General features: G+C 40.3%; 1 protein-coding gene across 1 annotated transcript in view; it reads right to left on the bottom strand.

The window, feature by feature from the left end:
* Positions 1-1,301: 1,301 nt before the first annotated feature.
* Positions 1,302-27,667, bottom strand: part of LOC138755217 (uncharacterized bromodomain-containing protein 10) — an 88,560-nt gene continuing 62,194 nt past the window's right edge. The window contains exons 5-8 of the mRNA XM_069920807.1: positions 26,421-26,510; positions 22,303-22,418; positions 19,390-19,574; positions 1,302-5,765 (exon numbers count right to left, since the gene is read on the bottom strand). Coding sequence (XP_069776908.1) covers positions 2,182-5,765; positions 19,390-19,574; positions 22,303-22,418; positions 26,421-26,510 — 3,975 coding nt within the window. The 3' untranslated portion in view covers positions 1,302-2,181. The remainder of the gene's footprint in view (positions 5,766-19,389; positions 19,575-22,302; positions 22,419-26,420; positions 26,511-27,667) is intronic.

Below are 27,667 nucleotides of genomic sequence, written 5' to 3' on the forward strand. Positions count from 1 at the left end.
CAGACAGAGTGAAGGTGCTCAATGAAACTATGTTGCAGTCTGTGTCCTGATTCTCCGACGTAGGAGGCCACAACGGGAGCACCTGCAGGAAGACCCCTACAGATTCACAAGTGAAGTGTTGTTTCACTTCAAAGGAATGTTTGGGGTCCCAAATGATGGTGAGGCAGTTGATATGGATGCAAGTATAGTATTTCCTGCTGTAACGATGGTAGATACCAAGGGGGCAATCAGTGAGAAGGGAGGAGTACACAAGGAAGTCCCGGATGAAACAGACCTTGCAGAAAGGGGAAGAGGTATCTGGTGGTAGAATCACGTTATAGGTGGTGGAAATTGCAGATGATTATATGTTGGATACAGAGGCAGGTGTTGTGGTAGGTGAAGACCAGGGGGCCAGAATGAGGAGATGTGGGTTAAGGGCCGAATTGATGGCAGTCGAGAGATGTGGGTTAAGGGCCGAATTGATGGCAGTCGAGAGGTATAGGTTAAGGGCCGAATTGATGGCAGTCGAGAGATATGGGTTAAGGGCCGAATTGATGGCAGTCGAGAGATATGGGTTAAGGGCCGAATTGATGGCAGTCGAGAGATATGGGTTAAGGGCCGAATTGATGGCAGTAGAGAGATATGGGTTAAGGACCGAATTGATGGCAGTAGAGAGATATGGGTTAAGGGCCGAATTGATAGCAGTCGAGAGATGTGGGTTAAGGGTCGAATCGATGGCAGTCGAGAGATGTGGGTTAAGGGCCGAATTGATAGCTGTCGAGAGATGTGGGTTAAGGGCCGAATTGATGGCAGTAGAGGGGAAGCACGTTTTTTGAAGAGCACATTTCTGATTCTAGAATATTAGAACCACTAATTCCTGAGACACTGAAAACATGAAGAAATGTTCAAACAAAAAGGACACAATTAAATTATTTTTGCTATATGAAACATACTCGTCATACTAGAAATGTGGTCTGCACAAATACCATTTCTATGTTTGAAATAAACTTCAGAGACACTGAAGAAAAAAAAGGTTAATTTAAAGTTGCCTTTCCTTAACTGAAGCATCACCTCAAATTTCTGAGAGGACTGCATCTGCCAAAAGAATGATTAGAAAATAAACCAGCAGTAGATCCTCTTGGATTCACAAGAAAAACTCCCTCCTCATGACATTCTTTGCATCCATGGTACCAGCAGTTTTCCAGTCTATATTCTAAGATGATCATTCCTTGCGATTACAATTCTGCAAGAAAAATCTTTAAAACTAAACAGGAAAATAAAAATCCTAACTGTACTATAATCTAAAAGGCTTCTTTTCTTCTTTCCTTTATTAGCCAAGTGGAAGAGATTCGTAACCCAAGTACACAGTCAAATTCAAAGACATATTATTACTCCAAATTTGGAATTGAATCAACATAGAATTATAGTTGGGGAGGGAACCTGTATTTGAATAAAAAACTACTTCAGCATATAAATAACAATTGCACACATTTTTAATCATGCAGATCTGTCTGCATGTCTCTAAACACTGGTCCTTAAAAGCTACTAAACAGCTTAAAAACCTATACATTATATAAACAAACAAATAAATTAGCAAAATTCTTTTTGTACATTCACTTTAGTACAACTTCCTGGGTTCAAAAGTATTTACAACTGTACAACTGCTGAAGGTTTCCACGTTAAATACTTTAAAAAGGCAATCGCATATAAACAAGTCTTATGATTCAACCGAACATTTTCTTTTTTTTATACAAAAGGTCAACCACTTAAAGTAGAACATTGCAGCATACCAAAGATATGGACATCAATACAGGTCATACTGCAAGTGTGCAAGAAGTATTTGAGTGCACGGTAAGCAATCCAGAAAATTGCTATGATTTTGTTAAAATTATAAAACCAGGGGAAATTTTACAAGTACCTTGAAAATTTGCTGTCTTAGAATTTTTAAACATTGCTTTGTACATTGAAATACACAAATTTCACAGAGACAACACTAGGAAAGCATCCTTGCAACAGGAATTTAGTAACTGCAGAATAATAAATATTGTGCCTCTTCGACATCTCAGTCACTGTTTTATAGAATTTGGATGATGTAGTAAATTGTGCCTTATCCCCCAAACTGAAAACAAAATGCAAGAATGATCCCAGTCCTGCCCAAAGCTCTCAAGTTCCCCCAAGATTCAGATTTATGGCAGTCGTAGCTCAAAGACTGGCAGATGCTGATATCGTTCTGGTGGGTTCAATGACGTCAGGCGTCTTTAATGCCGGGAAGACTACAGCAGCACTCGCATTCCTCGGAACACAAGTCAGAGAGGATGGCGGTATCACTTTTCCCATTGGATTACCCACAGTATTAATAGCATTTAAAACAGCTCCTTCTGGGCTAACCAATAATTTATTGAATGCTGTGTCTACAGGAAGAACCGTGGCACTCTGGGATGCAGGGGCTTGGAAGTTACATACTACAGTTTGAGGCCGCGATTTTGCCGCAGAAATATTCATCAACGTTGACCCCGTTGTTAACTGAGCAGATTTGGAAACAGCAGTCGTCATTTGCGCAGCACTCTGAGGACAAAGGTTTTGAAGTAATTTTTCAGATGGAGGAACACAAGGTGACGCGGAGGTTTGAGAACAGTGGGATACAGCAGGTACCATCATGGCCTTCTGACAGGCAGTTGTTACGTCAGTTCCTGCACAAAATCCTGGACGACTTTGTTTCAGTGTATTGGAAATTAGCAGGACATGGCTACCAGATCCAAGGCCTTGTGGTGGAACAACAAACCGATGGTGGTTAACGACTATCTGAGTGCCTGGTGCCAGAGGAGTACTTGTGTTGATGATTATTTTTTGTCGTATGCAAGTCTCATCCAGTAGTCCAGAAACTCTATTGACAGGAGATGGCACAGGAGCCGCAGGCTGCATTAAGGGAGTAGCTGCAGTAACAGCGTGAGTACTTACAGGGTGCTTTGTTAAACTGGGTACCGTTGCTTGATGAGCTGAGTTAAGACCCAAAACATTTGGAGACGACACATTAACAGCTGGTGGATTTGAGCAAGTGAATGATTGCAGAGATGCAAATCTGGAAGCAGCACTTGAACTGATTTGTGAAGCTACTGTGTTTGGATTCTGGAATCGAATAACTGTTTGACAAGTATCTTTAGAAAAATGTGAATTTTGAGGTGTAACTGGTAAGCTTACTGGTACTGTCTTTGAATTGACAGTGATCGGGTTTGCTAAAGCAGTTGTAATTGACAAAGGGAGAGATGGAATCGGTTGCTGTGACACTTTTGGCTGTACGGATGTCAGCAGCATTGAGGAAGAAAGATGCTCTGCTTTCACTGTTGGAATAGCAACAGTGTGCCCAGCTGTCAACATTGTTTGATTGGGTCTGGAAGCATCCTCATTTCTTTGAAGTAATGTCGTAGGAAGCGAACCAAAAGTTCTGAAGGTTGACGTTGGAACTGTTGCTGTGTGTGTGTTTCTTATAGACATCTTAGTTCCTGTGGCATTCTTAAAGGATGCAGAGTTTTGATTCCCAACTACAACTGAAGGAATTGCTGAAGCGCTTATACAAGTTGTTGTTAAGACTGCACTTGTGGTAGATAATCCCTCACCAACCTTTGCAGACATGTTCGGCAAAACATTAATTCCAGGTACTTTTTGTATATTGTTACGAACAAGAGGAGCTGGATTTCCCTTATTAATTTCTTTCACTTGAAATGGGCCAGGCAATGGATTGGTCTTAATTGGTGCTTCTCCAGCAAATGGAACCAGTACAACCTGACAAGGATCTGCATTCTTCATGGACATCTGTGCTGCATTTAGCAGTGGAACATGCTGAGGATGGGGAAGTTTCGTTAGTATTAAGTTGGAGGGCGAGGACATTGATGTCACAGGTGGACTCATAAAGATCAACTTTTGAGATTGTGCATTAGGAGCCATGCTGACTTGACTTGTTCCACAAGGTGCAGCAGAAGGACCAGGAACCAATAGAAGTTTTGGCACTGTGGTTCCAGCCAAAAATGTACCATCTCCTGCCTTATTGCTTTCAGTTGGGGAAATAAAGAGTTGTTTGCAAGTTGCATTATCAAGAGAGAGTTGCAGTGATGGTGCTTGAGTTACTGTTAATTTATTTTGGACAGGACCTGCACTAGATAATCCACCCACAGAGCTACTGACTTTATTCAAGGCATTGTGGGTACTGGTGTGCACAGTTGGACTGTCCGAAACAGCTAACATTGTGGGTCGAGGCACACGAACAGGTACAACTCCTGGATTATTCACAGTTTTCCTCGGTCCCAGTTTAATCGCTTCCCTAGCCAACTGGTTTTGGCCTAATGGAACTGATGAAACAGGACTCGTCACAGGAAGCTGACCAAGGTTTGAAAGGGAAGCCTGTGTCGGAACAAGAGAGCTTGATGGTGATGACGGCTGTGTTTTTGATACAACAAAGTTTTGAACCTCTGGTAAAAAAGTAAATATTGGCCTGGGAGTAATAGCATTTGGTGATTTTTGGTCCGAGTTGGTTTGCACCTTAACAACGCCTGTGTTTCCTCCACGTGTCATGACTAAGATAGACTGAGAATCTCTTATGCACACAGTTTTAAGCTCCTGCTTTGCTTCATTTGATTCCTTTGTTTGCTGCGAGTTAGAGTTCTGTGTTGTTCCGGTGTTACTAATTGAACGGCTCTGTAGTTTCGGTTGTGTTATTGGCTGAACAGATGCTGATTGTCTATGTCCAATGTTTGATGCTGCAACTGCAGGGGCCATGATAGCTGGCATTTCTGGCCTTCCTTCTGCTGCAATGGCTGATGAAGCCATGAAATTATACGAAGATGATGCAACTTTTGTTGGTTGACTAGCAGAAATTGTTACCGTTGCCAACCCTGCCGTGCTCCTACCTTTCGTTAAACTAGAAATTTGTGACTGAACTTTAACAGGTGACAGACACTGAAGGTCAACCAAAGGAGAATGTGTCAAGTTACTATTTGGAGAGACTACCGAGCTTTGTTTCTCCAGTTCCCTTGTTGTCTTGGGTGGACTTACCTTTTCAACACATTTACCATCTTGTTGTTGAGACAAGAAATTCTTGGGTAAAATAAGCACCTGCTGCATGATCTTCTCTCCAGATTTTGGGTCAATAACAGGTTGGACTGCAATCTTAATCTGGCTGTTACTTAGATCAATTGGAACACAAGATCCATCAGGCATTTTATACAACATTTGCAGAGGAGCTTTTGGAGTCACAGGAGAGTGTGCAGAGAATTTTACTGGACTAGGATGTAACATGGCTGGAGTCGTCATCTCTTCTGGGCTGCTTGCTTCATTTACAGAGAAGGATGCCTGACTGGTTAAGGTCACTTTGTTCCCATTATGTTTTGCAAGTAAGGCTTGAATAGGTTTGGTCCCTTTTTGCACACCTGATCGGGACACATCGGCTGTCTCCCCTTTTGAGTTGTCTGATTTAACTAACTGTTCAAATGATTTGTTCATACTGGGTGACTCAACAGGCTGCTGTATTGTTGCAGGTTTTGATTCAATCATTTGGTTCCCCACATCAGAGTTAAATGATACATCTAGTGTATCAAAATTTGCATCAGCTTCATTTGTGCTTATTTTGGTCTTTTTGCAAAGAGGAGATTCCTTTGAACCTTCAAGATCATTCAATTTAATTTGCTTTTTTGGATTTTTGGAAGCCTGTTTCTGTGCTTCTTTACTGGAACATTCTCTTCTTGGAGGCTTCAATCTGGCCGTAAGCATCTCCGCATCTGATTGAAAGACATCATCTGAAAGAAATAAAAGTGATAATTTTTAAGCAAAAAAAGTTGCAGGCAAACCTGTAACTAACAATGCATAAGTGGCAGCTAATATGCCCAAAACTTCTGCCACATTAAACGTAAACACTGCAGATGTTGTTTATGTGACCAATGTTAGCTCATGTAAATACTGAATACATGTCAGATCCTCTGCTTTTTTTGACTGCTTTATCTGGTTCTAAACAATAAAAAAACAATAAAAAACAATGGCCAAGAATTCTTTTGGGTAAAAAGGCATGTGAAATTGGTGTTTTGTGGGGAGCTACAGCAGTTCTGTGCAAGACACTTTGGTTTCAATAATATAACCAGACAACAATTACAGCACGGAAACAGGCTATCTTGGCCTTTCTAGTCTGCACTGAACCAAGTACTCTCCTCTAGTCCCACCTACCTGCACCTTGCCCATAACCCTCCATTCCCCTCCCATCCATATACCTATCCAATGACAAAATGGACCCTGCTGCCACTACTTCTCCAAGAAGCTCATTCCACACAGCCACCACTCTGAGTGAAGAAGTTCCCCCTTATGTTACTTCTAAACTTTTGCCTTTTAACCTCTTGTTTCAATTTCTCCTACCTCAAAGGAAAAAACCCATCCACATCAACCCTATCTATCCCCCTCATAATCTTAAATATCTCAATCAAATCCCCCCTCAACCTTCTACACTCCAAAAGAATAAAGACCTAATCTGCTCAATCTTTCTTTCTAATCTAGATTCTGAAACCCAGGTAACATTTTCATAAATCTCTGCACTCTCTCTACCTTGTTGATATCCTTCCTATAATTCAGTGACCAGAACTGCACACAGTATTCCAAATTTGGCCTCACCAATGCCTTGAACTGTCTCAACATCACCTCCCATCGCCTGTTTTCTCTGCATTGATTTATAAAGACCAGCATACTAAAAGCCTTCTTCACTACCCTATCCAGATGAGATTCTACTTTCAGGAAATGATGAACCATTATTCCTAGATCTTTCTGCTCCACTGCATACTTCAATGTCCTCTCATTTACTATGCATGTCCTGTTTTGAAAAATAAAGCACTTCACACTTCTCAGCATTAAACTCCATCTGCCATCTTTCAGCCCACTCTTCTAAGCAGTCCAAATCCTTTTGCAATCTTTGAAAACCTTTTTCATTATCGACAATTCCACCTATTTTAGTATTATCTGCATATTTACTAATCCAATTTACCACCCCATCATCCAGATCATTAATGTATATGACAAACAGCAAGGGACCCAATACAGAATCCTGAGGCACACCGCTTGTTACAGGCCTCCAGTCTGACAAACAGTTATTGACTACAGCTCTCTGACATCTCCCTTCCAGCCACTGTGATGTTCTAAGAACACTTTCCATTAACTAGATGAATGGGAAACGTTTTCAGAGATATGGGTCAAATACAGCCAAATGGGGCTAGCTTGGGCAGAAAACGTGACTGTGTGGACAAATTAAGTCAAAGCTTGTTTCTGTGCTGCCAAACTCTGTGAGTCTATTGCACAAGCATCCCAAAATATTGTGTACAATAGGAAACAAAGCTCTTCATTCTGCTGGCTCCAGCACTGCAAGAATGCAGAGGTTGGAGGTGGAGAAGAGCCAGCATCAGGAGTTGTGCATATGATCAGATGATTTCCTAAATGCACAAAGCTCTGAGAAATGTATCATTTTTGTTTTCAAACTTCAGTGAAGCTAAACTTAAGTTAACTTGACGCTAAAAGACACATATTTATAAAATGTCTTGCATGCTTCAAGTCACTCAAAGCATTGTGTTCCTAAAAAAGGTTTTTTGAAAACCTATCCACTGATATAATGTAGGAAAAACGGCAGCCAATTTTCTCAATATAAATGGCAATGTGATAATGGCAAGGATGTCAATTTGGGGAGGAAATCATGATCAGGTCATAACTGACTAGAATGCCGTCAAATTAAGGGCAGTCAGGATTTTCGTTTATCATCCAAAAAAAATTCACCATCATCAACAGTGTAGTCATTTGGATCCAAGAATCTGCAGGTGCTATAACCTTGAGCAAAAAGTGGCAATTTGATGGAACTCGCTAGGTCAGGCAGCATCCATGGAGATAAATGATCAGTCAATATTTTGGGCTGGGTCCCTTTCAGGCTAGGTGGGAATTGGATATAACAAGCATAACAATGATTGGAGGGGAGGGGCCAAGGTAATAGGATTAAAGTGGGAGATTTTATACGGGCGGGGGGGGGGGAGGCATTAGGAGGTGCCTGAAAACCAAGTACCAGGCCAGGAAAGACTGGAAATGGATCAGGGTAGGGGTTAAGTGAAATGAGAAAATTCAATGCTCATAGGTTGCAGCCTACCCAGAGAGAATGTGATGTTCTGCCCTTCAAATTTACGTGTGGCCTTCAGAAAATCCTTCATTTTTTCAGAAAAGCCTTCAAAATTCTCAACTTCAATTTTAAATCCCCAACTCAAAATCTTCCAACCCTAAATTCTCCAAATATATGCACTCTATTGACTTCTGCTCACTAGATATTTCTAGAGTTTCAGAATGCTTGGCTTTAATTTCAAGGCCCAAGATTAGAGTTCCTTCACTAAAACAATGCATATTTTCTCCCATTTCCTCCTCCGAGAAGGTCTTGAAACTTTTTTGATAAAAATGTTGGTCACCACCCGCATGTCCCCTTATGTGAATTGATGCCCAAGTTTATTTGATAATACAGGTATGCCCCACTGTCTGACAGTAGAGTGTTCCTATGAAACCTTTTGTAAGCCAAAATGGCGTAAAGCGAAGAAGCAATTATGTACCATTAATTTATATGGGAACATTTTTCGAGCATTTCCAGACCCATGTGCTCTTTGACAGCCTGCTCTCACTTCCACACTGATCCCACTGCCCTGCACTCTCCTGACAGCCTGCTCACAGTCCCCACACTAATCCTACTGGCCCCTCCCAAAAGCCCATTCTCAGTCCCAACACTGATCCCACTGCCCCACAGTCTCCTCACAACCACGGAATGCTATTTTCGCTTTGCCTTTTTCCATAAAAGTAAAAATCCTCTTTGGATTTCTTTCAGTTAGCCAATAAAGGTATTAATGTAGGTCTTTCGTAAAAGCAAAGTGTTGTAAAGCGAACTTTGAAAAGCAGGGGCATACCTGTATTCCTAACATAAGCCTGGAACATTTTACCATATCATAGATGCTATTTAAAGACATTGTTGTGCTATTTGAAGACTAACAGTATTAAATAAACTTTATTCTTCCCCCAAGAACCAATGTAAGTTGTTCAGAATGCAAATACAAGATTTGGGACATCACGTTACAGTTGTATAAAATGTTGGTTAAGCTGAATTTAGAGTATTTGTGCAGTACTATTTACCAGATCTTTTCAGGAGGGATGTGGTTAGAGAGAGAGCAGAAAAGATTCACAACGATCTTACCTGGATTGGAATTTTTTAATTATTAGTTGAGAGGTGATATGATAGAGGTATATATAATTGTGAGAGGTATTGAAAGGATAAACATTCAATGTGTGTTTACCATGATAGAAATGTCCAAAATTTGGTAGAGGCTAAAGTGACAAGAAGGCTTTAAGAAAATCCGAGGAGCAAATCTTTCCACACAAAGATTAGCTGATATCTGGAATGAGTTGTCAGAGGTAATATTGGAGACAGGATCAGTAAAAATGTACACAATGCATCTCGACAGAACACAGCATAGAGGGATAAGAAATTAATGTAAACAAGTGAGATTAGAATCGATGGTCATGGAAGTCAGCATAGATGTGATGGGTTGAAGGGTCTGTATTTTCACTGCATAATACTTAGAAGTGAAATGAAAATGTTCCTGAATAGCCAGCCGAAGCATCAATCATCAAAAGGGGCAGTCAAAAGTTATGTGCTGCAGTTAAATTTACATAGTTTATACAGGTGCCTAACATTTTATATGGGATCGGACCCCTGATGTTGTTCGGAATCTTTTGGAATAATTTTGATTTTGGTCCTTTAAGCAAATGCCTTGTTCCTAGCCCTCACCCTCTGTCCCTCCCATCCGTCAGTCAGCATGCCCCGACTATTTTGTGCCCGAGGCAGGGCAGAGCGCAGGAGGTTTGAGGGTGATGACCGGTTGTTCGACGTGCGGCATACAGGAAGGTTGCGACCAGCATGTTGGTCAAGTGGAGGTTGGAGGAAACAGGGCGGCCTGGAAGCTCAGCGAAAAAGGCGGCCAAGCGGGACAGAAGTCTGGACACGAGGTGCACAGCTGCAGGAGGAGTGGGCCACTGGGTGGTGGCTTTCAGGCGCTCCACCAGCTTGTCGGGCTGGCCCTCAGGTGCACCCCAGCAGTGTAGTGCCATCTGTCACCCCCCCCCACCCCCCCCATCTAACTCCCCACACGGCAGCAGGGGTGCTTCCGAGCCCGGAGTTTATGGAGCACCAGACCGGATTGCAGTGATGGCTCAAATGTGGGAGCAATGGCCATCTTCATTACCCATAATCCCCAATGCAGCTGAAACCACTCTGCCAGTGCCAGAGCGGTTCCAGCTGCATTGGGGATTATGAGTAAGGAAGAGGGCCATTGCTCCCATAATGAGCTAGCCACCACCTGCTTCTCTCCCACCGGGAGAAAAAAGTGCTGGTTTTTGGAGGTTGCCAGTGTTTGGATAAAAGGTTAGGCACTTGTATTCCAATGGTAGCTATGCATTTGCCTTCTTGAGAGATACCTAAAAATCATTGGAAAATTGGAACCCTCTCCCAGGCCTACTTCCTGCAAGACAGTCAGCGACAGGTTGGTTACCAGCTGCTTTATGACAAGTTCCTGCACCACTAAAATGGCTTATAATGCTTTCTTTGGTTTCTCCAGATCAAGCAGTTACGTCTGTTTCCTTAGGACACCAAGCATCTAAGATTAGAGTTGATCTGTATTGCAACCATTAAAACAATTGAATGACTTTTTTCACAGAAGTGAATAGATTCTAAACATTAAACTTAGAGAAACACAAAAATCAAGTATGATTAGTCCACAATGAGGATATACAATTCATTAACTCTATTCACCAAAAAAAAACATCAGCAATGCAATTGTCCATGCATGAAACAAAATGAGAGGTTTGCACAGAGGGAGCATTAAAGACCTTGTCAGTTGGAAATCAATGAGATCTTAATTCAGCATTCTCCAAATATTTTGTTGAAAGCACAACTCTAAATGATTCCCCAATGCCTCAAATAGGTCAAGGAAGACAAATAGCTGCATTTAAACTCACTGAATGAGATTCTTATTTCATTTTCATCGATAACAAAGATCACAACATCTGACTAATTTTAGCTTAGCGAAAATCTTATCAGCCTCAACACGGTCAGAATGCAACGATCTCAAAAAATTGTGATTTAATGTCTACAGGTTAACCTGCAGTTTACTGGAATTAACCATCTTTTGAAGCAATGTACAAACATTCTGAGTATTCAGTACGAGCAGCTAAGATTGTAAGTCAGTTGCATAATTGGGTGTGGTTCTCTTGCAAATCTTCAATTAGCCATCAGAAGAGATAATTGGGGGGGGGGGGGGTTTAAAGAAAAGGGGGTATCTCAAAACTGATCAGTTCCAAAGGACTGATCTTTCAGCAGGAACCTGGTAGTTATAAGCTGCCTTCTATTTCTTAACCTCAAAATATCCAGAGTGATTTAACTTGTTTGTTTGAATTGTAAAACAGGTAATCCGCTACTGTGTTGCATGCTGTGATGGTGCTCAACTGAGAGAAGTAGTATGATGAAACATATAGAAGGTCATGGCACTGCTGCCAAACCATGGACATATTAGCTATATTTGTAATACAAGCCCCTTTTACATTTGCATCGTACTTAATTGGACCCACTTGACCATTCTTAACTGGGACACTGCACACGTTCACATGTTCAAGGAGCCATCTCCAGGGTTAGGACTGTTCTACCTTCTACCAGTGACGTCAAGATGCATCGAATGATGATGGACCTACCCTAAATCCTGACCAATGTATTACGATCTTATATTCAAACAAGATTTATCATGCTTAATTATAACATAATTAAGCTTTATATACAGCACAGTATGAGCCCTTCAACCCCTGCTGTTGTGCCGACCTATATAAACACTTATAAGGGACTATGGTAAAGTGCTTGCAATAAATAGCAATAGTGGACAATTTTTAAACACATGTTCATGGGAAAGTTGGTGGCGCTATAGCATACAATTTATAAAGACTGTGGGAAAGTTGGTAGCGCTATCGCGCATAATTTAAACAGCGTGGAAAAGTTGGTAGCGCTATCGTTTACAATATATAAATACCATTGGAAAAAGCGATGGTGGGCCTGCCCTCCCAGAATACCATGCAGCAGAGAAAAGGCTGTATGGATGGCTGCATGCACAGAGCACTCATGGAGGGGTTTCTCTGCTGCACAGCATTTTGGGAATTCAGGTCCACCATTGCTTCTCCCCCCCCCCATTGTCTTTATAAATTGTGCGCTATAGCACTACCAACTCGCCCATGCTGTTTAAAAATTGTCCACCATTGCTATTTATTTCCTCCCTCTCTCCCACAGCAAAATTTATACCTTCATTTTAATCTTTTCTTCCTTCACACTCATGCAAAAACTTGGGTCATTTCTTTCTCAGAATGCAATTGCCCATTCTATACTTGTTTGATTGCAACGCCGGCATCTGCAGATGCTGGGTATTGTACTAGGGATCGAGGCAGACTATGCCAGCTGTGAGATGACATCATCTGATGCCGGCGTTGAGAGATTTTCCTTTCACACTAGACCTTTTTTAGGCCAATTGGGCGTTAATTCCTGGGACCACTTGCAAGTGTAAAAGGGGCTATAGTCTTAAAGGCTATCCCCAGTTTAATTATAAATGACTCTTAACAAATTACAGTACATTCTTTTGCAGATACATGCAAGTGCTCTGAAAGACAATAATTATATTTGTCTTTTTCAATGGAGGATTTATCCATCGTAATAATTCCTCTTTAGTAGGTCTGTTATGCTACATTTTCTTAAAAGATTCCATCATTTACATTATTTGCATTCTACTATTGCACTCAACTATTTATCAGACTAAAGGAAACCAGTAGTTGCCATTTTGCAGACTAATACAGGCAAGTTCCACTTCATTCCAAAAGCAAGCACATGGACTATTGCTTCCTGGTGTAATACAACAGTCCTTGATTAGAGTCAATGACTGTTATCTGAGAAAAAAAAATCTTAAGATTATGAGATGTAGGAGCAGAATTAGAGTATTCGGCCTGTGGAATTGATGCATTTTTCCTCACCATCCTTTCTGTCCATAACCTTTGACACCCTTACTAATCAAGAACATATCAACCTCTGCTTTAGATATACCCAATAACAAACTCCACAGCCATATGTGGCAAATAATCCCAGTTTCACCATCCTCTGGCTGAAGAAATGTCTCCTCATCGCTGTTCAAAAGGGTACACTTTTATTCTGGGGTTGTGCCCACCACTGGAAACATTTTATCCACATCAACTCTATCCAACCCTTTCAGTACTCAGTATGTTTTGATGAGATCCCCTTTCATCCTTCAAAACTCCAGCAAGCACAGGCTGAGAGCCATCAAACCCTCCTCATACATAGTCGCCTCATCCCTGGGATAATTCTCGTAAACTTCCTCTGAGCCTTCTCCAAGAAACACATCCTTCCTTAGACATGGGGCTCAAAATTGCTCTCCAAAAGCTGTTTGACCAATGCCTTAGAAAGCCAGAGCTTTATATCTTTGCTTTTCTATTCATTCTTTGCTTTTCTATTCATGTTCTTCAACACTGACCCCTGTGGAACACCACTAGTCACTGGCAGCCAGCTAGAAAATGCCCCAATTATTCTAATTTATGACAGTCAGCCAATCTTCTATCCATGCTAGGACCTTTCTCGTAATACCATGTAAAGCAGTCTCATGTGCTGCACCTTTTTTTTGAAAATTTTATTTGTAATTTTACAGACTCAAATTTTACACACATCACAGGGGATCACTCCTCTCCTTGTACAGATCAGTTTATATCAAGCCCTTATTTTCCCCCCCACCACCCCAACCTTAACAAAGAAAGACATATCAATGACTAAAGATGATGATGTAAATAAACTTTTTTTAAAAAAAGGAGGGGCGGGGGAGATGCCAGCCAGGCCTGATTTATTTCCTGGGCTTGTCTTGACATATTGTCCACTATTTCCTTGTGAGAGAGACATTGGGAGGGTTAATCACACTTGTACCTGAATGCATTGCCAAGTATGGCTGCCACACCTTAACAAATGTATTGTGTATCCCTCTTAAGTTATAATTTTCTCCAGGGGAACACACCTCTGCATTCCATTGTGTTATGTATGCTTGGCTGAGAGTCATATTTCCTAGTGACCGTTATGTATTTCATGGCCGCTGCCAAGGCAAATTTCACAAATTGAATTTGGTGTTTGGACCACCTCAGACTCACGTCTATAATATCTCCTAATGGGAACAGTGCTGGATCTTCTCTGGCACCAGGTGTCCAGGGTCTTATTAGCTAAGGTCATAGGAATAAATTTATTCTGGGTTAGGGGCATTTTGGAAAACAGCCCTACTTTTAACCCAATGATCCGGTTTGTTTTTTACCACGTTTGAATTATGTGCTTTAATATATATGTGCTGGCACCTTGTTGAAGACCTGAAACCAAATAAACAGCAGGCCACTGGCTCTCTGTTGTCAATCCTGTTTGTTACTTTCTCAAAGTATTCCAACAGATTTGCCAGGCAGCATCTCCACTGAAGGAAACTGTGCTGACTCTAGCCTATCTTATACTGTGCCTTCGAGTACTGATACCTCATCTTTAATAACAAATTCTTGAATCTTGCCAAGCACTGAAGTTAGGATAACAAGCCCATAATTTCTTGTCTTTTGCCTCTCTCAAAGAATGGAATGATATTTGAAATTATCCAATCCTCCAGAGCCATTCCTAACAGATCTCTGCTAATGCATGCACAATAATATTTAGCTATGCCTTTCACAATCCTGGGTATAGTCCATCTGACATCCACCTTCAGCTTCCCAAGCAATTCTCCTTGGTAACAGTGACAACATTCACTTCTACCCTGACTTCCACGAATTTCTGCCACATAGAACCAGAATGATAACTGATGCAAAATACCCTCTGCTATTTCTTTGTTTTGCATTACCACCTCTCCAGCATCACCTTCCACTCTGAAGTTCCACTCGCCTCTTTTACACTTTACACATGAAAAAAACATCCACATTACATCTTTTCTCCCCTATTGCTTTTTTAGTTGGCTTCTATTGATTTTTAAAAAAGCTACCCATTCCTCTGGCTTCCCACTAATTTTGCTTTTTCTTTTTCTTTTATGCTGTCTATAGGCCATTTCATGTCAGGCCTCCACCTGGAGGCCGGCTACAAGAGCGGATCTAAAACTTAAAACTTATCTTTCAGACAGCAGCCCAAAAAGGCTGCTCCAGCGTCCCATTCATATTGAGAGGTGCCTCATAGGGCCCTCCAGAGGCGGGGTGACTGGTGCCATAGCGCCTCCCGTCATAAATACGCGGCAGAGCAATGGCCATCTTCCCTACCCATAATCCCCCATGCAACTGAAACTGTTCTGGGAACCACATCTTCCCTGCTAGTATCTCCTTCCAATCATCTTTGATCAGATCCTCTCTCGTGCCTCTGTCGTGACCTTTTTTCTCAGCTGTAATGTCAATACCTGATTTTAGCTTCTCTTTCTCAAACTGCAGAACAAATTAAATGGCTAACCTTGGTAAATAAGCAAACAGAAACAATATGGACAATGCTCGAAAATATGGTCTACTCTTGTTTAAGGAGACTTTAAAAAAGAATTCAAGTCTGGGCAAAAAAGAAACAAGGAAAAGACCTGTGGCGTTTTAAACCAGAATAGCACAATCTTTGGCTACAATCTCAAGTGACTGGTTTTGAGAAGCAGGATTAATGGTGCAGATACTCCTAAACATTTCTTGAGGGCTTTTGAACAGCACAAATAATAAATATGGAAATCTGCAGTCATTACTGATTGAAGATACATCCACAGGTCTTGATCAAGTTTATCCCAGAATACTTTGGAAGCCAGGGAAGAAATTGCAGGAGCCCTGGAAAAAATATGGCTAAGAGCTAGAGGGTGGATGATGTGCATTTTAAAAAGGGTACAAGGACAAGCAAGAAAACTACCAACCAATGAACAATGTCAATCATAATAAAGTTATTTGAGTTAATTTTGAGAGATAGGACCTACCTCAGAAAGCCAACGATTAATGAAGGATAGTCCACATGGCTTTGTGGATAGAAAATAGTCTCACACATTTAAAAAAAAATATATAGAGTTTTTTTTTTAAAAAAAGACTGAGAGCAGGGCAATAGACATGGAGGTAAACAAGAAGTCTGCAGATGCTGGGGTCTAGGGCAATCTACAACAGTGCTGGAGAAATTCAGGTCATGCAGCATCAATGGAAAACATAGGCATAGGTATTGGGCACTTCTTTAGGTACACTTAAAAATTAGGCAGATGTTCAAATAAGGTTGGCAGGGAGGAGCACAGGTTAGCAGCTGATAGGTGGATACAGGAAAGAGAGAGGGAAGGGAAAGCTGAGAGGTGATGGGGAGAGAAGAGGGCTGAGAAAGGTTTTTTTATTGGAGAATGGAAGGAGGGGTTTGGGATTCAGAGGATGGGAGTTAAAGAGATGAGGGGAAGAGGTTGACCAGAAGGCAGGTTGACATTAATGTCATTGGTTGAAGACTGCCAAGAAATAATACACAGTGTTATTGCTCCATTATACACGTGGCTTCAACCTGGCAGCATGGACTTACTCTAGATCTCCAGTACCTTCCCTTCCTTTCTCCTATCAGAGAGCTTCTTTCTCCACATAGCTCCTTTTGCTTCTTCCCCCTCCCATTTATTATGTGCGAGCCCACACCCCTCCCCCATTTCCTTCACCTTCTTATTCAGGCATCTACCCAGTTTTTCATACATCTGAAGAAGGGCTCTGACTCAAAATGTCAACTGCCTGTTGTTTTCCATGAATGCTGCATGACTTCTCAAGTTTCTCCAACATTTTGGTGCAGGATGATAGACATTATCTACATGGACTTCAGCAAGACCTTCAACAAAGTTCAGTTTAATAGACTGGTCAGAAGGTCAGATCACATGGGATCCAGGGTGAGCTGACCATTGGTTGCAGGATTGATTTAATAGTAAGAGACAGAGTGCTGGAAGGTTCTTCATCAACTGGAGGCTCGTCATCAGTGGTGTGGCACAGAGATCAATGCTGGGTCAACTGTTGTACGTTTTCTTCATTAATTCCTTTGATCACAATGTAGCTAGCATGGTCAGTAAGTCTGTAGATTGGTGATACAATGGAGAGTGAATAAGTCTATAGGTTTGGAAGGAATGCAGAAGAAGTTTTCACCAGGTTGATTCCAGAAATGAAAGGGTCATCTTATGAGGAGTGATTGAGCAGACTAGGACTATGCTCATCATTGAATAGAAGGATGAGGGGGAATATTATAGAGACAAAATTATGAAAGGAGTAGACAAGATAGGAACATGGAGGCTGTTTTCACTGGCAGGTGAGATGAAAACAATCAGAAATTGCCTCAAAATTCAGGGGATTAGATTGGAGACAGGTGACAAGGAACTGGTTCTCCCAGAGAAGCAGTGAATCTGTGGGAATTCTCTATCCAATGAAGCAATAAAGGTTGCCTCATCAAATGTATTTATGATAGCGATAGATAGATTTCAGAGAATAAAGGAATTATGGGATTATGGAGAGCACACGAGTTGATGGTATAGCAGAGCAGGCTTAATGATGACAAAGTAATTTTGATGAACTGGGAAAGTTAGACAAGTAAAGACAGACAGAACATTATTGTGTCAAGTATAGATACACAATCCTTTATCCGGAACCCATGGGGGACAGTGTGTACCAGATTTCAGAAAGCCAGATTTAAACTCACCCAAATTGTGCTGTCTTATACACCCCCACCCCCTTCCAATCATGCTGCCAGTCTCTCCCCTCCCCCCCCACCTCGTGATCCCAGTCCCCCTCCCTCACATGCCTGTCTCGCACTGCTGGTCGTTCCCCCCCCACCGACTCGTGCTGCCAGTCTCCCCCCCCCGACTCGTGCTGCCAGTCTCCCCCCCCCGACTCGTGCTGCCAGTCTCCCCCTTCGACCGCCCATCTCGCGCTGCCAGTCTCCTCCTCCCCCCCCCCCCCCCCCCCCCCCTGCCCAACTCGCGCTGCCGTCTCTCTCCCTAGTTTCCGTATTTTGGAGCTTTCCAGATTTTAGATGACCGGATAAAGGATCGTGTACCTGTATTGCACTTTGGTAGGTTAAACCAGGGCAGGATTTACACAGTAGGGCTTGAGGGAGTGTTATAGAATAAAGAGACTAAGGTGTAAAGGTACGCTGCTCCATGAAAGTGGTGACACAGATAGAGAGGGTGGTTAAGAAAGTGTCTGGGAAGCATGCCTTCATCAGTCAGGACAGAGTACAGGTGATGAATGTCATGTTATTACTGTATAAGACACTGGTGTCACTATTCCTGGAGCACTGTGCGCAGTTTTAGTCACCCAACTTGTAGGAAAGATATCATTAAGTAGAAAGGGGTGCAGAAAAGATTTATAAGGAGAGGTTGGATAGGCTGGATATTTCTCCCTGGAATGTAAAAGGTTAAGGGGGTGGAGAAGAGGTGGGGGGAAGATAAAGGCATGAAGGGCATAGATAAGATAGATAAGGTGAATACATAATATTTTTGTCCAGGATAGGGGAACCTAAAACTAGAGGGAAAAGGGTGGTGGTACATGGAGAGAACTATTACGAAGTGGTTGAAGCTGGGACAATTGTTTAAGACGTTTAGACAAGTGCATGGATAGAAAATGTTCACAGCGATAAAGGTCAAATATAGGGAAAGAGGATTAGCTTGGTTGGCATGGACAAGTTAGGCTGAAGGGCCTAGAACTGTGGTCCTATAATCATCACCATATAAAGACACAAGAAGAGAAAGAAGAAGAGCACTTCAGGCAGCACCAAGAGGAAAACAAGAGGTCCTTGGTACTAAACAGTTGCCTGCTCTGAATTTTATTCTTGTATACAAGCTGAAAAGTGGTTCCAAAACCTTATGGACAAATCTGAGCTAAACTGTTCTTGTCTTTGTATTTGGCCACAAAGGAGAATGCCTTTGCTAGTGCAAATCTTTCTTTTAAATAACCATGCAATTATTACTAGAAATGCAGCACCATGCTTGAAACTTCTCTACTACCCTAATCATTAACTATTCTACCACCCCAAGGCTTATTTGCAGTACTGAAATGCCACTTTTTTTGCATGATGGTAATTGTGAATATTTATTATCTTTTAGGGTTATCATCTCTTTGCGTGTGGTAGTTTAGCGTATGGGGTTGGATTTTTTTTTGAATGAAATACCTGTTTAGCTGCAGCAAATGAAAATATTGGTGCACATGTCAAATGTACAATGGACAATAGACATTATCAAACACACAAATTATTGAAGCCAAGGACAACTATCAAAAAATCAATGATGCTCTGAACAATTAAATTTTAAAAAGTGACAATACCCATTTCCAAGCATTCCCTTTGAACTATTTCTTGATGATCATTGGAGTTCGAGGATCCTGCTTCATTTAGAGGCATCTCTTTTATGAGATCTCCATCCATTTCTTCATTCTGGAAGGTTTCTCTAATAAACGCATCATTATCAGGCTGTTTTTTAAAGTCATCAAAGTCTTTCTTCATTCGAGCTCTATAAAAGCAAGCATTTTTATTGATCAAGTTTCTAGTATAATACTTACTGGCTTTTGGCAAATGGAAGAATTTTTAAAAATATTTTGCCATAAGTCTTAATGTTACACATCAAATGTTGCAGATCCAGGCATGAGAGTTTGGTTACGGCAACAGAAAGAATTATGATGAGAAAATATTTATTTTTATTTGTTGTTTAATGATAATGAGAAACCATAACTCACAACTCTTCAAGTAATACTAGGGATCTTAAATATCTACCTTTTCTGGCTACTCGGACTTGACCTCTCATACAATTATTACAAAAATTTATGAAGACCCATATCTCAGGGAATCTCTCATAAATTTCCAAACATTGGTCAGATCAACACACAATGGACTATATCCACAGCACAAACACCATTTTTCAGCTAACTTAAAAAAGACAGAATTAGCTAAGGCTCATATCCTGATTATGATCTGGTATTTCAAGTTTATTATCATCTGACTGTACATATACAACCAGACGGAACAGCATTTCTCTGGACCACGGCGCACTCACACACCGTACATAGCATGGAATAATTACATAAAGATACAATTTAAAATAAATATGTATTTTTGAATGATTTACTCCATTATAGAATACTGTTGATCAATCTCAGAGCTTGCAGGAAGAAGCTATTCCCAGCCTGCCAGTCCTGATTTGAATTTCCTATGTTGTGTTTCTGGATACTTTTTGAAGACCAAATAGAAATAGCTACACTGCCAAAATTTAAGACAATAAAAAAAACTAGAATACACAGGCAAACCCGGCTTTATGCAATTAATTTGTCCCAATTTTTACTTGCGTAAGACAAATTCATGTTAAGCAATTAATGGGAATATTACAATGAATCCCCATCCTTGCAGATTGTCCATCAGGACATAAAAATGTGTATTAAAAACAACTTTTAGCTGCATATAATGTCAAGCCTGTTAAAATTAATAAAAACAATTGTGATATTTTTCATTTATTTCATAATTACATCATAACTAAACTATTTCTGAGAAAAATATTTGTCCAAAGTTGACTGCACAGATATTGATTTTTTTTTCTCATTATACAATTTCCTATAGCTAGGAATTGCCTTTTCTAAATTGCTGCGGACTTCCATGCTTCCTTCCATGTTAGGATTGACATTTAAATAAAAATCCTTGGTGGTTTCAACAAGTTCAAATCCTTTTTGAAAAACTTCTGGATATTTTGCAGCAATATATTCAGTGCTGGCAACTTCCTCTGTAATTCTTAAGTTGCATAATTCTGTTCAGTGTTTAAAGCAATAAACCAACCGAAATTTGCACCAAAAGTTTCTGTATCCCTTTGAAATTTATTTTCTTTAAGAATCAAAAAGCTTTGGTTTGAATGTTTTTTTGTACAAAGTGGCATTCGCTTTTGGTTACTATCTTCAATCCAAAACTGAAGTAGCTGTTCCATTTCAATTATTGACTGACTTCTGTTTTCAGTAATTTGTGCTTTATATTCATGTTTCTTACTTAAAATTGTGTGGACCATTGTAGCCCAGATCATATATGATTTTCACATTGCTGGCACGTTTTGTTTAATAATTTAAAGTTTTTCTTCTAAAGTAATTTTTTTCCTTTTAATATCATTGTCAGATTCTTTTCCACATTTTATTTTATCCATATTTAAAAGGGGACACACATTGAATCAGACGGTCATTTGCGCACATCTTATTAGAACGCTTCCACCAGCGTTGTCTCCGCTCCATCCTCAACATCCATTGGAGCGCTCACACCCCTAACGTCGAGATACTCGAGATGGCAGAGGTCGACAGCATCGAGTCCACGCTGCTGAAGATCCAGCTGCGCTGGATGGGTCACGTCTCCAGAATGGAGGACCATCGCCTTCCCAAGATCGTATTATATGGCGAGCTCTCCACTGGCCACCGTGACAGAGGTGCACCAAAGAAAAGGTACAAGGACTGCCTAAAGAAATCTCTTGGTGCCTGCCCCATTGACCACCGCCAGTGGGCTGATAACGCCTCAAACCGTGCATCTTGGCGCCTCACAGTTTGGCGGGCAGCAGCCTCCTTTGAAGAAGACCGCAGAGCCCACCTCACTGACAAAAGGCAAAGGAGGAAAAACCCAACACCCAACCCCAACCCACCAATTTTCCCTTGCAACCGCTGCAATCGTGTCTGCCTGTCCCGCATCGGACTGGTCAGCCACAAACGAGCCTGCAGCTGACGTGGACTTTTTACCCCCTCCATAAATCTTCGTCCGCGAAGCCAAGCCAAAGATTTAGGGTTGGTCACATGATCTACTTGTAACTCAAGTCTTCCAGAAAGATCTCACGGTAACTGAATAATTACACGTGTAAAACAGGTCACAGTTTTCCAAATCATGGTAAATGAATTTCGCATTGATTGAAGTAGCATTTAGCAGGGTTTGCCTTTATTTTTCCTGGAATGTGCAACAATGCATCAACATGCAATGTTATTAGAATATATGCTCTGCATTTTTCAGAAGGTTGATAATTAATTGAAAAAGAAAAAAGTGGGAAAGGTGATGGGCTTTGACTAAGCACCTTATGGAGAAAATCTCTTTAAGGGACCCAATGATCTATTTTAGCAATCTCTTTCGTTCAAAAAAAAACTCACTTGGACCCATGATGGTACAAAACCATCCCCACCGTAATTTAGTTCCAAAAAAACACAGAAAAGAGGACAAGAAAACAAAAAAATTACCTATTTCTCTGATAAGCCTTGATTAGCTTTTGTTCCCATGGTAACAGTTCATTCAACAGTCGTCCTAGGGTACCATGTAAATCTTTTAAAGCTTGTCGCCTGTAAAACCATTTTTCCTGTAAATAAAAAAATTCTTATTGTACATTTTGACCATAATGTCAGAGTTACTTGATTTTACAAAGCCACATTTTGATTTCCAATGTTTTAGAGTTATCAAGTTGCGACCGATTTCACTGACCTACAGGACTTTGCACAAGGTATGTAATTTTTTTTTAGAACATGGTTTGGTATGCCAAGCTAAATTAATCTGCATGAGAACAACATTTCAAAGATAAGCACAAACCAATCAGATAATATTTATAATAGATGTGAAATTTTCTATTGCAATCTTTTACTGAGGCACATGCACTTCCACAAGATTTTTCCCCATGGATTTGCATTAGAGTTTGGGAATGGCTGCAAATGCCAGCATGACCAGAATCTATGGTCACGATCTAACCATGACCTATGTTTACTGAAATAAATTCTTCCTAGTTGAGGAGTCAGTTGGGGAATAAAGGTGCAATTTCTGCTGGTGAACCTTCTGCCTGACCATTGTGCAGTAAAATAATTCAGCCACATTACTCCATAACTGTTGCTTTTCTTTACAAATATAGCTTTCTTACGTTTGACACGGTTTCTTCAAATCCAAAAACTGCAGTTGATCTTTAAGCAGACGAGGTGCATTTGTTAGCAAAGCAATTAGCACAATGCCATTGCAGCGCCAGCAACCAGGGTTTGAATCCTGCACCATCTGTAAGGACTTTGTATGTTCTCCCCATAGCCTGTGTGGACTTTTGTGAGGTGCTCTGGTTTCTTCCAACCCTTCAAAAATGCATTGGGTTTGGTCGCTTAATTTGGCACACTGATTGTATGGACTGGGAAGGCCTTACACTTTGCTGTATTGTTAAAAAAAAATTTTAATCATTAAATGGCAAAGCTGGCTTTAATGGAGTAGAAACAATACAACTGGGATTGATCCACTGCAATTCTACCATTTAAGACAGTCAAAATTTTAGGAGACAGTCCTTTCACAACCTTGAAATGGGATAGTGATGGTATCAAAATGAAGATGGGGATAAAAGGTAGAGACTGGCAGATGGAAAACAAAGAAAGGGATGTTGGGTTTCTGGAAGGGAAGGGAATGGATGAGGACAGAAACAAAAGTGTTATACAAAGGACAAAGTCAGAATGTACAACTTTACATGTCTAATTCAAGTTGGATTTGCCTGTTTTAACTAGCCTTTAATGTATCCTACATAGCAAAACATCAATCACTTAAACAGTGATTCAAAAAGCAAGCACAGTGCAGCACCAAAAATCATTGCAAAGAGCTCAGTGAAAATAGACTATCAAGTTCAATGATAGCTCACTGAGTAGCATGATGTTGGAGTCAAAACTGTACAACATGGAAACAGGTTTGTTGGCCCAACTTGTCCAAGCCAACAAGTTGCTCCTTTAAGATAGACCAATTGTCTGTGGTTGGTTGATCCCTCTAAGTCTTTTCTGTCGACATACTGGAAAAAATGTCATGAAAATGTTATAATTCTACTTGCCTCAACCATTTCACTTGGCAGCTTGTTCCATACACCCACCATTCTCTAAAACAGAAGTTGTCCCTCGTGTCCCTTTTAATTAAGCTCTCATCTTAATCCTATGCCCTCTAGTGCAGGCTCTTTTATGCTGGGGAAAAGACCCATTATTCACCATATCCAAGCTGGCAGTGTGGGGGGGGGGGGGGGGTGGGTGGGGGTGGAGGGGGAAAAGAAAATTTTTTTACCTATCTGCCTTCTTGTTACAACTCAAGCCTCCAGCCCCAATAAAGTCCTTATTACAATTTTTGTTGTTTTTTTTTGCAGCCAGTATAATGGCATCTTTCCAACAGCAGAATTCCAAATGCAATCTTAACAATGCTTTGTACAATTGTAGCATGACATCCCAGCTCCTGTACTCAGTGCCCCGACTGAAGGCAAGCACCTTCACCCTGTCTTTGAGGGAAATATGTACCTGGGCTATTTTCAGATTGATTGTTCTGTTCTAGAACACTATCCACGATCCAATATCTGCCCTGTTTTGACTTACCAAAATGCAACATCTCATACTTTTCCAAATTAAATCTGCATTTCCCAGTCCATTAACTCAATTGATCGAGATCCCATTGTAATTTTATATAAAACCTTCTTCATTTCTACCAATTTTAGTGCCATCCACAAACTTACTAACCATGCATTCTCATCCAGTTTATTAATACAAGTGATGAACAACAGCCCAGCAATGATCGCTAGGGCACACCACTTGTCACAGGCCTCCAGTCTGGAAAGTAACCCTCAATCATCCAGACTGCCAAGCAAATTTTATTTCCAATTAGCTAACTTGTCCTGGATCCAATGTAATCTGACTTCATGGATTAGCCTGCAAAGCAACATTTTATCAAACCCCTTGCTGGAGTAACATAGACAATATCTATTGACTTGTCCTCAATCTTCTTGATTTCCTCTTCAAAAAACTCAAATTTGTGAAGCATCATTTTCCACACACAAAGCCATGCTGATTCTCTAATCAGACCTGACTTTTCATACGTTGATACATCTTGTCCCTCAGAATCCTTCCCAGTAAATTCCCACCATGATGTTAGGTTCAGCAGGAGCTTTATAGCTTTTTTTAAAAAAAATAAAGGCACAACATTAGCCACCCTTCATTCTTTCAGCATTTCACCCACAATTAATGCTGATACCATCAGCTCTGCCAGGACTCTTGCAATTTCTTCCCTCTATTCTAACAATGTTCTAGAACCATTATGCATTTTAAGACCTCCTGCACTTCCACTTCTGTAATGTGGAACCTCAACGATAGTTATTTGCTTCTACCAGTAACCTGGTATCCATGTCTTTCTCCACAGTAAATAGAGATGATAAATGATTATTTTGGACTTCCCAATGGGCCTTTTCCTCATACACAACTTTCTCCAACAGCCTGTAATGTTAAGTACAGAAAAAAACTGAAGTGACAGCAAATTAGGGATTTCTTCTCAAATCTCTCACGTATCTGATAAGTATTCGATAGACCACATAATCATGATGTTAGTAGATAGATTTCCAATAAATGTCACTTTTTGCACTCCCATGGGTCTCAATTTTTTAGGAATAAAGGATTGCTTAAGAGAAGAAATAATGATGCACAGAGCTATCAGGGTAGTATTAACCGCACTCTTTGTAGCTTCCTTTACACACACACACACACATATATATATATATATATATATATATATAAAAAACACAATATCACACAATTAATTTTCAGAGGTTGATTTACTTCTACTGTCACTTTCATTTTTAAATCTTCCAGTCTCCACTATTTAAGAAAACATGCATATAGTTTCCCTTAATATTGAATATTATTGGGTGATACAGCTTTTTTCAATTTAAAATCTTTACTAGAGTCAACGATAAGCTGTTTTTCCAGTGCACGTGTTGGTTGTTGTCATTCTTGCAGTTTAAGTCCAGTCTATTTATAAACCTTTGGAGAAGGAGGGAGAAATGGGCAGCAGAGTTGGACTAATTGGGTAACTCCACCACATTTACAATAGGTGGCATATGTACAAGAAAGCAAATAACCCTTTGGCTTGATCCCTTCTTTCGCTTCATGACAATATTTTTGACACTTCTTGGACTGTCTATTCAGATCTCCTTGGAAGCAGTTTGCTTGCTCTAACATTGTTACAGCATCTCCAATTTGATAGCACCAAGCCAAGCAGTTTGTTACCGACTTGTATTCCAAACCATTAACATATATGATTAAATAGGTAATAAACAGTCATTGATAATTACTCTGAATATCTAAATCAAAGATATTCTCGAATGCAATTATTGGCTCCAATTGTTAAAAATTATACCACTATCAATTAGATTAGGATTAGCACCTCATTAAAGTGTTTTTCGAGGATAATAACCCAGAAGATAAACTGCATCAACCAGTCTGAGTCAACAAATCCAAAACAAATTGGCAGCAGTGTTTACAATCCATTTGAACATTTTTGACTTTCAAATCTGGATCATAGAATAAAGAGATCAGTAACTTACAGATTTTTTCTTGTTGTTTTCCAGTTCCTTTAACTCTCCTTCCATTTTGGCAATAAGTTCCCTGAGTTCATCAAGACTAGTGCAAACAAGCTATTTAAAGAAATATGAAAAAACAAAGGTATTCTGACTTGTGAAATTGTAATAAACCCACAAATGCGCAAAGCAAACTTATTACAGTCAATTGTAAATTTATTGCTTCACCAAATTTCTAACATTTTACAATTTTTCTAAAAGGATAACCAAAAACTTGCCATTGGAAAATAGAGTCATACACCACTGATACGGGGGCTTTGGCCTACCAAATCCATGCCAACTACAAAGCATTAATTTATTCCAATCCTACTTTGTTTTCACCACTATCCCATCAACTCTCCCCAGATTGCACTACTCTTGCATATTTAGGGCAATTTACAGTGGCCACTCACCTTTTTGTAATATGGATGAAAACTGCAGCACTGAGGGGAAATTATGTAGTCACAAGTATAACATGCAAACTCCACACACACAGAGCTGTGAAGGAGCAGCTCCACTGGGTGTGCCTTTGTATAATGACTTAAACTCGAGAAAACATGGAAGAAATTATTGTTTCTTTATTTTAAACATGAAAACACTTGGACACAATCATGTGGATGGATTCAAGTCAGAGATGATTAAAATAAAAATTAGAATCTCTATAACAATATACATTGGGGGAGAAAAGAAAACAAAAATCAGAAATCAGCTCCTGAGTTAGGCCAATTGCAATTTCACTAATAAAGCAAAGCCTCATTTTGATTCTTCATCTTTTGAGTTCACTACTCATGAAGATGAGCAAGTTGCAGTGATATTATTTCGGTCAGATTCCAAAAAGAACATGATGAGGTCAAGATTAGACACAATATCCTTTGTATTTATATAGCCAAGGCATCCAGCCTCCCCTCAATGTACCTCAATTAAAAAATAAAATCTCGAATGGAAGACCAAAGTAACAGGAAAGAGAAAAATTAGATACAATTTTGACACAGTAGGGTGATGGGAATTTAAAACCAAATTGTCTTGCCACTTTGTGGGGGTGTGGGGGGGAAATAGAGGCACATATCCAAGCATCCAAACATGCCCACAAAAAACTACCAATGACCATAGAGCACAGCAAATTCAGAGACTAAATATACAAAACACTACACAATGCACACCATTTGGATTACCTACAATGCTTTCCTTTCCATTCTCAAGAGACGGAATCAACAGTTATGCTTAAACTAAAAACT

Source organism: Narcine bancroftii, chromosome 1, assembly GCF_036971445.1.
Source record: "Narcine bancroftii isolate sNarBan1 chromosome 1, sNarBan1.hap1, whole genome shotgun sequence".
NCBI classification, from domain to species: domain Eukaryota; kingdom Metazoa; phylum Chordata; class Chondrichthyes; order Torpediniformes; family Narcinidae; genus Narcine; species Narcine bancroftii.